General features: G+C 35.8%; 1 protein-coding gene across 3 annotated transcripts in view; it reads right to left on the bottom strand.

Moving 5' to 3' along the window:
* Positions 1–616: 616 nt before the first annotated feature.
* Positions 617–12,362, bottom strand: part of LOC117340002 — a 62,492-nt gene continuing 50,746 nt past the window's right edge. For all 3 annotated transcript variants that reach the window (XM_033901744.1, XM_033901746.1, XM_033901745.1), the window contains exons 6-11: positions 11,203–12,141; positions 9,478–9,756; positions 8,088–8,270; positions 7,721–7,809; positions 5,842–5,982; positions 617–5,348 (exon numbers count right to left, since the gene is read on the bottom strand). In XM_033901744.1, the coding sequence (XP_033757635.1) occupies positions 3,620–5,348; positions 5,842–5,982; positions 7,721–7,809; positions 8,088–8,270; positions 9,478–9,756; positions 11,203–12,141 (3,360 nt within the window). In that variant the 3' untranslated portion in view covers positions 617–3,619. The remainder of the gene's footprint in view (positions 5,349–5,841; positions 5,983–7,720; positions 7,810–8,087; positions 8,271–9,477; positions 9,757–11,202; positions 12,142–12,362) is intronic.

The following is a 12,362-nucleotide window of genomic DNA, read 5'->3' on the forward strand; positions in this document are numbered from 1 at the left end:
TTAGTGTTTTTTGGGTTGAAAATATTCCGCTAATGAAGTTATGATTACAATAATTGTAGTTTCTGTATCAAAATACTTTTCCTCTACAGGTACTTTGGATGTGCCGAATCATTATTGCCAAAATCTACTTAAATTAATTGATGTGAGAAAATTTGAGTATGGCTAAAATAAATATACTTCTAGTATGTCTTCATTTATCTGCTCCTTGCTAGGGTGTTCGGCTGATGATAAAATAAAAAAAATGTATTTGTCTGTACATTTTTTTGTCCATCATCAATGTGATAATGAAAATCCAAGAAGACAGGTGATTGCCACCTATGTATAGAGATGTACATATGTAACAGCATGCACATTTATAACACTTTGGTTTGTTTGGTTTGTTTTTGTTTAACGTCCTACTAACAGCCAGGGTCATTTAAGGACGTGCCAGGTTTTGGAGGTGGAGGAAAGCCGGAGTACCCAGAGAAAAACCACCGGCCTACGGTCAGTACCTGGCAACTGCCCCACGTAGGTTTCGAACTCGCAACCCAGTGGTGGAGGGCTAGTGATAAAGTGTCGGCACACCTTAACCACTCGGCCACTGCGGCCCATCTATAACACAATTTCAAAACATGTATATATTAGAAGCACAGCTTTATTTTTAATCTACATTGTGTAACAACTATAAGTAAAAAGCATAAAAATTGAATTTGAACAATATCTAACATGAATATATATTATATAAGATAAAGGCAAACTAGTGTTTGTTATGCATTGGTGTTAATAAGTCATACCATGAAACAAAAACAAGAGTTATCCCCCTTCTTACAATATATGGGGGTAGATTAAAAAGGAAGGTGCTGCATTGCCGACAAAGAGTAAACATGATGGATTTAAGCTTTTGTATATTCTAAAAGGAAGGTTTGATCTTCTCTTTTTATGTTTTAAATTTGTATTTATTTCCCAAGAAATTCAACATTTAGAATGCTGTTTATTAATTGATTTCATTTTTTGGTGTTAATGATATATCATATAGGTAACATATTATGCATTTTGTGACCAGCAGTGCATATATGCTGTCGGCAATGTAGCATATTCAACCAAGTGCTATGAAATGAAACTTGAGCCATATTTGTGAAATAGGTAATCATTACACAACAAAATGACTTTCCAATGCCCTAGAACGATTTTCACCTTTATGAGTACAACAAAATGACTTCCTTATGCTCTAGAAAGATTTTCAGCTTTCTGAGTAAACAGACTTTGTTTTTGAGGAATTACACATACAATGTATTTGAACTTGTTGTTTGATGACATCCTTGATGGAAAACTCTCGTGCATAAATTTTTAAAATTACTCTTCTTAGATTTGTTTTAATGTCCAATGAATATGAAGAGGCACATAGTGTTGGAAAGCTAACAAATTGTAAACCAACATTTCTTGCACCTGTGGCAGGAACAATACTGTAATAACAGAATTAGTTGAGTATATCCTCAAAATATCTTTAACAGGAAGGAAAAGATGATGAAGAATGGTGGGTTTATGTCATTGTAATTGTGTAGGATTGCAAACATAATATGTAACAGACATAACTAGATCATAACATATAGAACCATGGTTTAAAAATAGTAGTTTATATCATTTGGTCCAAAGGATGTGAAAGTCATCAATTTTAACTAAATTTACATGTTGTTTCTCTCTACTACTAAAAACTGTATATTTGATAAAAGAAGTTGTAAAAATCAGTAGAAAATCTGAAGTTTACATTTCAACTGTTTTTGGATTTTTTTTAATGACAATAACAACCTCTAGGATTACAACTATTCCAGGAAACAGATAGGTTTTATATATATAGCTTCCTCCAACCCAAAAGTAGATAGTCTAATGGCAGAATTATTTTCTATAATATGTCATAGAAAAAAAGACGCAAGATTTATAGTTTTTGTATTTGGGATTTTCTTATTTTACAGCAGCAAAATCAGGAAAGAGTTTATATCGAGCCTAATATGATAAAGACTCCACTATTCACAAAAAATTGGCCTGCTAATGAAATTTGATCAACTTGATGATAAAGTGGCAACACATTGATAAGAAAGACCTTTTCAAAACTTGTGAGTGGTAGAAAAATGGCAGGACTTTATGTATATATTATATTGTAACTAATATGGTTGTTTAATAGGTAAATATTTTAAAGAACAACTTTTATGTATGAGACCATACTGGAGTAGCACTTCCACATCCTGATTTCTACAAAACATCCACCACAAAGCATTCTATAAAACTTAAACAATACAAAAAGTAATAAAAACATTACATCATATGAGCAAGCAAAATTATACCAACAAATAATTTACTCCAATATAAGAAGAATATTTTCTGTATCATAGTACTTATTTGTACTTTACACAACCTGCGTATATAAATGCCTCTAGTTTTTCCTCCGCGGATCTTCACCACTCCTTCCAACAAGTGTTGTTAAGAAAATTCCACAGCATATGTAATATACACCCTGTGCCTAGGGGAGACAACTCTGATCGCAGCGATTTAGGGCACCAAGTTTAACCGTTTTAACATTTATTTGGTGAAATCTGGTGATTATACTATCTGATTTATAAAGATATTTAATCAGTATTGATGGAATAAAATTAAAGTTTTGAAAATGTCTCTTTCTTTTTATCATGGAGTAAACTGAAAAAAACACACCCACTAATATAATAAACAATATGTGATCTAATATGTTTGCCATAGACCAAAACATATAAAATACATATAACTATATTGTCTTATGAGCACTTGGTGTGATTGCACACTGGAAACAGATAATTGGCAGGAGTTAAATACACAAGATTCATCACATTTTACTTCAATTCTTACAAAACTTAAATAGGCAAGAATTTAATTAAATCTTAGTTTTGTTTGAAAATATAACATCATTTTGTATTTAGATTTAGCAATCTTATTTCTAACAGAAATCAATTAGAAAATCCTGGAATATTTTCCAGTTTTTTAAAACAGTGATATTCACATCACAGAGAAATGTCAAATTTTCTTTCAAGTAATAATTGTTTTTTTAACAAAATACAAGCAAAACAGTAACTTTGACTTCTTCAAAAGCCACCATTTTCTCATCCTTATAAGAAATTTCCTAGTTGTCAATCCATTTCAACATGTCGATTTTCACATAAAGCATATTTTCACATATAAGAAAGTACTGTACCTAGTTGTCGATTTTCACATTAAGACTTCTTCACCATCAAACATACATTTTCTTATCTTCCTGTTTAAATCAAGAATTTCCACGTAGACGAAGTAGTAGTCTAGCTAGTACACATTTGGTACCTTTCAAACATCTCTTCTTACAACAGTCCTTAGAAGTTGTTTAAGTCAAGCATTTCCAAGTAGACAACGGAGTGGTCTAGAAAAACTTACAAAATGAATATCTCTCCTTACAATAGTTGACAGAAGCAAAAGGGTTCTACTTGTCATACAGCAGGATGTCATAGTATTGTTCAATTGTAGATATGTTCTAAGAGGTGATATAGTAAGGCGGATGAAGTTTACCAAGCAGGTAGAGTGTAAATTGTTCTGCGATAGGTAGTTATTGTTGTATGTTCCTACATACAATCATTAACAAGCAAGTCTATACATCAATATTGTATTCTAAAAGCGTTGCGTAATTGGTGCGGTCACCTCCATAATTTGCGTTTAAAGTGACCTTGACCGATTTGTTGTGATGGTTCTTAAAACTGACATCTCCTTCCCAGATTCCTGGCTGGTTGCTAGACAGGTGAGTCCAGTCTGAATCCACAACCATGGCGGCTGCCTCAGCACGTGGAATGAGGACACGGAAGTTGGCGATGCGCTCTGGACCCTGAAGCATTTCCCTGTATAGGCGTGTGGGAGTCCACATGAAGCAACCCTCTTTCCACTGGGCATACTGTTTGGGGAAGGGATGTGGCGCCTTGGGGGCATTCTGACAATTGAGGAGATAATTGTACACACCTGGCAGCTGCTGGCTGGGATCCTGGGCAGGGATGGCATACAGTTGTAACTTATAGAAACCAGTCGTGGGGATGGTGACCATGAAACTTATTACAGAGCCTTGCGTCTGGGTGAACACAAATTCTGGGAAATCCTTTTCTTGGTCAACGCTAATCAAGTTAGCTGTGACACGCATCTCAGTGGCGAAATCAAACTGGATCTCTATGTAGTTAGTCTCCAGGTGGATTACAGGATCATGATGGCTCAAAGTGTTTAATCCATACTCAGAGAATTTAGACTGAGCACCGAGATAGCCAGGTGGTAGCTTGGGTAGGGGCGTAGTTTTCACATCCTCATGACATTCCACTAGATACTGTGCAATATGGAACAGGGTTTTACCTTCTGTACTGGGATCATTTCCATAAATTTCTAGTCCATACTCACCACGTGAAGGGACAGAACAGGTAACATGGGCGGTATTACCCACAATTCTGTGCATAACATAACAATCCAGATCAGCATCATCGTAAGAGATGTGCTTGAGTTTGGCCATAAACTGCATCTGTTTCGGGATGCGGATCTGTAGCTCAACCTTGCCCTCTCTTGTGATGATATTTGCAGTTTGTTGATAAGTTGCCAGACCGTATTTAAAGAAGGCAGAGCCAGGCCCCCAGTGGAGTGTGGCACAGGGAGGGAAAGGCTGGGGAGGAGGACAAGAAACCTCCTCCTGCACAATCTTGTATTCGCATACCTGTGCATAAACATTGTCTGTGTTTTCTGGTGTATCCTCTTTAGCATATATGTACAAAATGTACGACCCTTTCTCTGGTAGACGAAGCCTGAATGACCCAATTCCACCAACACTTTCATGCATGCCGTACCTATTTAACTTCATACCCTGGAATTCTTCCTCTGAATTTTCATACTGAATTGTGAAGTTGAAGGCAGCAACAAGCTTATGAGCTGGGTAACGTAGTCGTACATTAATTTCTCCTCGGCCATAAATAACAGCAGTCCTATGGCTGACAAATTCCAGGCCATATTTGAAGAACTGCGGTTTCATGTGAGGCATGTTCTCAAATTCCTCCAGGCTGACAGGTCGGTCGAGCAACTGCCATTTTGGATCATCTGGGAAGTGAGTGTAAATGAGCTGATGTGGGTCAGGCAGGAAGAAATATTCATCCAGCTGGTAGTGGAACTCTTCCACCTGGGCCTGTTTACCAATGATACGCCGAGCTGCCCAATGAGCATCAAGTAAACACCAGGTTCCGTAAATGTAGACGGCCGTCCAAGAATGCTGATTAGAGCCGGGCATAAACTTTTGTCCCGGACGATAGTCAGCTCCTTTGGCATAACCGCTGATGATCTTTGAGTGCAGGCCGGCATAACTGGAAAAACACAATGGGAATAAATGATATAATGTCTACAAAATGGAAGTGCTAATGTAAACAGTTACACTCTTTTTTCTAACTTTATTTAGAAATTAAACAATGTAATTTTTTCTACATCCTTTTGTGCACAGTATGCAAATTAGTCAATGTTTGATATATCAAATGGGATTCATTGCATTAATTTCTTCTGTAAACGTTTTATCAATATCTAATGGTCAAACAATTTTCAAATATTTTTTTTCTATTAAAAATCATTTGAAACTATAAGGTGGCAATAGTTTAGATTTTTCCCGACTTTTCCAGTAAAAGATTAAGATTAAGTCACATAAACTGCAGAAATGTTTTATAAATACTGTCAGAAAAAAATATGCAATTATCTTCACAAATTAAAAAGTTTAGGATGCATACGATCTTTAACCTCCCTAACATCTTTGAAAAGGATTGGGTAATAGTTATGTCAGTCTCATAGATTTAAACTTGATGGACATACCAGCACATTGTATCAAACACCATGGCATAAGTTGTCTTTCCAGTCTTTAGGCCCATCAACACCTCCTCTGGACTTCCCTTTTCCACATTGTTAAAATCGATCTCCTTCAGGTTCTTGGTGGCTAGCCAGCGGAAGATTACTCTGTAAAATATAAATATATAAATAATATATATATATTAATAATATATGATGTGACCTGTATTACAGTACAGTATGTTATGATGTGACCTGTATTACTGTACAGTATGTTATGATGTGACCTGTATTACAGTACAGTATGTTATGATGTGTGACCTGTATTACAGTACAGTATGTTATGATGTGTGACCTGTATTACAGTACAGTATGTTATGATGTGTGACCTGTATTACAGTACAGTATGTTATGATGTGACCTGTATTACAGTACAGTATGTTATATGTGACCTGTATTACAGTATAGTATGTTATGATGTGACCTGTATTACAGTACAGTATGTTATGATGTGACCTGTATTACAGTACAGTATGTTATGATGTGTGACCTGTATTACAGTACAGTATGTTATGATGTGTGACCTGTATTACAGTACAGTATGTTATGATGTGACCTGTATTACAGTACAGTATGTTATGATGTGTGACCTGTATTACAGTATAGTATGTTATGATGTGACCTGTATTACAGTACAATATGTTATGATGTGTGACCTGTATTACTGTACAGTATGTAATGATGTGTGACCTGTATTACAGTACAGTATGTTATGATGTGTGACCTGTATTACAGTACAGTATGTTATGATGTGTGACCTGTATTACTGTACAGTATGTTATGATGTGACCTGTATTACAGTACAGTATGTTATGATGTGTGACCTGTATTACAGTACAGTATGTTATGATGTGACCTGTATTACAGTACAGTATGTTATGTGTGACCTGTATTACAGTACAGTATGTTATGATGTGTGACCTGTATTACAGTACAGTATGTTATGTGACCTGTATTACAGTACAGTATGTTATGATGTGTGACCTGTATTACAGTACAGTATGTTATGATGTGACCTGTATTACAGTACAGTATGTTATGATGTGTGACCTGTATTACAGTACAGTATGTTATGATGTGTGACCTGTATTACAGTACAGTATGTTATGATGTGTGACCTGTATTACAGTACAGTATGTTATGATGTGTGACCTGTATTACAGTACAGTATGTTATGATGTGTGACCTGTATTACAGTACAGTATGTTATGATGTGTGACCTGTATTACAGTACAGTATGTTATGATGTGTGACCTGTATTACAGTACAGTATGTTATGATGTGTGACCTGTATTACTGTACAGTATGTCATGTGACCTGTATTACAGTACAGTATGTTATGATGTGTGACCTGTATTACAGTACAGTATGTTATGATGTGACCTGTATTACAGTACAGTATGTTATGATGTGTGACCTGTATTACAGTACAGTATGTTATGATGTGACCTGTATTACAGTACAGTATGTTATGATGTGTGACCTGTATTACAGTACAGTATGTTATGATGTGTGACCTGTATTACAGTACAGTATGTTATGATGTGTGACCTGTATTACAGTACAGTATGTTATGATGTGACCTATATTGTATGTTATGATGTGTGACCTGTATTACAGTACAGTATGTTATGATGTGACCTGTATTACAGTACAGTATGTTATGATGTGTGACCTGTATTACAGTACAGTATGTTATGATGTGTGACCTGTATTACAGTACAGTATGTTATGATGTGTGACCTGTATTACAGTACAGTATGTTAAGATGTGTAATCTGTATATTACCGTACACTTTGTTATGATGTGACTTATAAGTACAATATATGTCACAATGTCACCTTACCTGACTTTTTCGATCTCGTTTGTAATATTCTTGGAGTAGATCAAATCCCACACAAGGTCTCTAAATGTTGGATGCTCACTCTTCGATACCTAGATCACAAACATAGTTGGAGAGTGTTATAATTTGTGGCTGGAACAGTTACTATACTTGTGTATTAAAAGTTACACATGTTGCTGTATCTATTCTACAGTATGCCCAGGGACCAATATATCAATGATGATAAGATGGACTTATTATTAAAACAAATGCTGATAAATACAATAACTATCATAGCATTTGCTCTTCAGATGAAACCCAGGTGTTGTTTCATTTTTTACTAACCTTGTGTAAAATATCATTTCCCCCCAAAACAAATAGTTTGAAATACCTGTATCGCATGGTCGTCAACTGTATGTAACACCTGGCGATCAATATTCTCCAGACTGGGCTTCTGCTGTGCTGGGGCTGCAGGGGCTGGGGGAGGTCCTTCCTCGGTCTCCATCTTGACTGGGATCAATTTGAACTCCTGGGGTGCCGAAGGTGGTTCCTGGCCCACCGAACGCTTCTCAACCTGAAGCAGAGGCAGATTCATTTCGATTAATGATTAACATGAAGTTCTATTGTTTCCAATATATCATCAAAGCATGGAATTATTACTTATCTTTGAATCAGTGAAGTAAACAAATGATAAAAATCCATTATGTTTGACTTACTTTGATACTGATAACACACCATCTATGTAAACATGCATCATTTCAGTTGCATTTTTTGCTGTCAATCCAATTAAGTTTTAAAATGTATTAATGACAAATATTGCTACATATCTCACAATCAAAATTTAGAAATGGCCATTTACTGTTATTAAGATTTTCTTTTTGGAATAATGAAATGAAGAAAGCAACAGTTTTCCTTTGTACAATATTTCATAATAATACACAATAAAATCATCACTGTTTATACCCTACATCCCCACCAGTATTTTGCAAGCGGATAGACCATATGTGGATTAGGATTTATTGTAAATGATTAATAAATGAGCAGTATATATTTACCATTTTTCTTCATATACAATGTAAATTTGAAAATTTTCTTCTTGATACTAGATTTCACAATTAAACAAGAATAACATGTGATTATATGTCACACTTGTCCTTCTTTGTCAATGTAGTAAGTTTTAAGCAAACTCCGAAATTCATTAAGATTTAAGTATTTAAAAAAAAAAAAATATATATATTCCCCACATAAAAGTATGGAAGCACCCTGTATACATTATAGACATGTGTAAAACATATATCAAATATTGGAAAATCACTTATTTTCAAAATTCACCTACATATGTCATTTTTACCCCAAAAATAACTTTTTTTTGAAAAGTGAGAGGAAAATAAATCTGATTGATAATAGAATTAATATTCCAATTAGGCTATAATTAAATAAACTAATTGTAAATCAATTGGAGATGCAGTAAATATTTATTTCTCAAAATGTTATGTTATCTGTAGGGTGTGTTGTATGATGTCCATAAACAGAAAATAACATTGATACTTTTTGAGAAGCTGAGCTAACATAAAATTTTAAAATCCGATTCCCTGCATCACTAATTTTCAGTCACTTAACTATCAATTCTGGATAATAATCTGTAAATGAAGGCTGTGTTGAGATGTCCATTATGTGGTCTAACTATATCCAAAGTTTGGTTAAATTTTGACTGATACTTTTTGAGAAATGGATCTAAATGCAAAACCTATTGTTATTTATTGCCCATCAATGATACTTACCATGATTGGCTGACTGGGAGGAATGTTGATGACAGTCTTTTGCTGAGTGGGGGGTAAAATGACATTGCCAGCACCTGGGGTGAAGGCAGCCTGACCCCCGGGCTGGTTCTGACCGTGGGGTTGGGACATTCCGGGGTAGTGACCCTGCTGACGACTGTCGGGGACGGTGCCGTACAGATATTGTTGTTGTAGGAACTCAGGTGGTGGGGCAGGTAAACTGTCCAGGTCAATCTCGTTCTGACCACCACCCATGTTCATATCGGATACATTCTGGGCAAGCTGTAAAAGTTAATCAAACAAAGCTCATCATAAAAAACTTATAAACATACTTCTAGTCATCCTTATACACTGAACAAAACTTTGAAGCTACATGTAATCTTTCAGTTTAATTTAGAAAAAAAAAAAAAAAATCACCGTGGATACATCCATAACATCTGCAACAGATAAAAACTTTAAATAATATCTTCATAATCTTACGACATGCCAGAATATAAGAATATTTGTAGTGTTTATTTGGGATGGGATGAGTCAACCAGACTTAAATATTGTTGTGTGTGACGGAGATGGCTGAGACATAATTCTCTTTGTAAGGCTTATCTAGTGTCAACAAGGCTCACTGATCCTACGACAATAAAACACTTAGATGCTATAATGCTCCCCATACAACCACTCCTGTCAAACAAATCCACATCATAAATCTCCACTTAACACATTACTGCAAGATTTACACAATACTTAATTTTTTACTTAATATGGAAAAATATCTGCCATCAGGATTTGAATTTGTGTTGACAATTGCATACCTTTAATGAACTTTTAACCAATCATTTACAGACAATCAAATTCACCTATGTAAACTCCAGTACCTCAGATTGTGAATTATTAATACTCTTCATAGATTGATCAAAAAGATGAATTTTCATCATTTCTGCTAGTGTAAATTATTCATATACTAAGCTGTCTGTTCAGCAATTAACTGTCTAATATATCCTATACGTCTTTCAAAATATGGAATTTTTTAAAGGTAGTAAAGCCAACGTTTCCATAACTCTGGTCAGTCAATGCTCGATCACATGGTATAAGTCAATATGTTTATGTTACTATTTTTAGTAACAGTAAGCCAATAGCTTTAAATGATGTCATTTTGATTGTGATGTCACATTGTTCCATGCTAAACAGTCTTTTTCTTTGCACAATTTTCTTACTTTTCATCTTGTCGAATAATACCAGATACCACCCGAGTTCTGATAAAATCAATTGTCTTTTTTAAGGTAAAAAATATATAAATATATAAAAATAAATGCTGACACTTTAATGTTGGAGCATGAAAGTATGAATTTGAAATCTAAGGGGTAATGAAATTCACAATTTTACAGGTTACCATTTATCCATCAATGAAAGTCCAAATGTGTGTCTGAGGAAGATTGATGAAATGATAGATACAGTTATTAAAAATGTAAGTACGCCCTGTAATGACCAACCCGATCTCCGGACCTGTGGTTTTGTGAAGGTCAGAAATATCAAAACACCAACAAACTGTCATGAGGTCCCTAGAGGGCAAGGACCAGACAATTTTCAATTTTGATTTACCTATAGAAAGTTCCTGCAAGATGTTATTAAAACTGATTAAGGGGTTCACGAGAAAATGTAAATTATTTATGGACATGTGGCACACTATTACATCCAATCATGTAAACATGAAAACAAACAAAATGGAAACCATACCTGGTTGGGGTTGACGTATGACAGGGTTGCCTGGTGAGCATTTGGTACCACACGCCTCTGAGGAGCCTCCTGGTAGAATGCTGTGGCCTGTTCCTCAGGTTGAGCATAGTGTACAAAGTACTGGCAGATGTGTGTGTAGGTGTCACCATCTTTGGAAGGGTCATTCCCGTAGATCTCCAGGCCATATTCACCTTGCCTTGGTAGTGTGGCTGTCACATGGATCTCGTCACCTATTTCTGTTTCCGAAATGCATCTTTCAAGAGCTTCATCACCCATACCAGGATGGCGGAGTTTACAAAGAATGTAGGTTGGCCTTGTCTTTCTGAAGGAGAAGGCAACATTTCCATCAGTGGTAGATATAACAGCATCTTTCTGGCTAGGAACAAGGCCAAGTTGACTGACAGGTACTCCGGGACCCCAGTTACTGTCTGAACAGTTGGGGAGAGGACTGGCGTCATGCGCTGTTGTGTCAGCAACAACCTTGTATTCTGCTGATGCGGTAAAGACATTCTTTACGCCAATGTCGCCAGTCAAGAGCTGAGCGAAGATGGTCAGGTAAAAACTGCCGGCCTTGGGAGCTCGAAGTACAAAGGTTGCCTGGTTGTTCTGCGTTTCCTGCAGAGCATAATTCTTCAGCTTGTGGTTATTATACATTTCGTCTCCATTTTCTGCCATGACAATTTTGTATGTGAAATTTGTTGGCTTCACAAATCCACAAGTGATGGCGATTTTACCATTCTGTGTCTTCACAACTCCCTTCTGATGTGACATGAAGAACATGCCACACTTAAAGAAGTAGGACTTGACCAATGGGAGGTCCTCAAATTGAGCCAAAGTGAGGCTCTGCGAAAGAAGTTGCCAGCGTTCCCTCTGTGCCCAATGGCTGTAGATCAGCTGCTCTGGGTCGGTCATGAAGTAAAAGTCATCATATTCATACACCTATAAACAAACAAATGATATACATGTAATATAATAGAATAATATTGAATTTAAATAGATACATAAATATTTTTGTAACTTCAAAGGGAGGTAATATAGAAGACACATTCCTGTGTTAGAGTGTACCTCCCTAATAATGGAATCCAAAGTCCAAGATTAATTTCAGGTTCCTTACAATGGAACCTTTCAGAAAACAAGGTACATGTAAAATTCAGTAGAAG

Source organism: Pecten maximus, chromosome 12, assembly GCF_902652985.1.
Source record: "Pecten maximus chromosome 12, xPecMax1.1, whole genome shotgun sequence".
Taxonomy (NCBI): domain Eukaryota; kingdom Metazoa; phylum Mollusca; class Bivalvia; order Pectinida; family Pectinidae; genus Pecten; species Pecten maximus.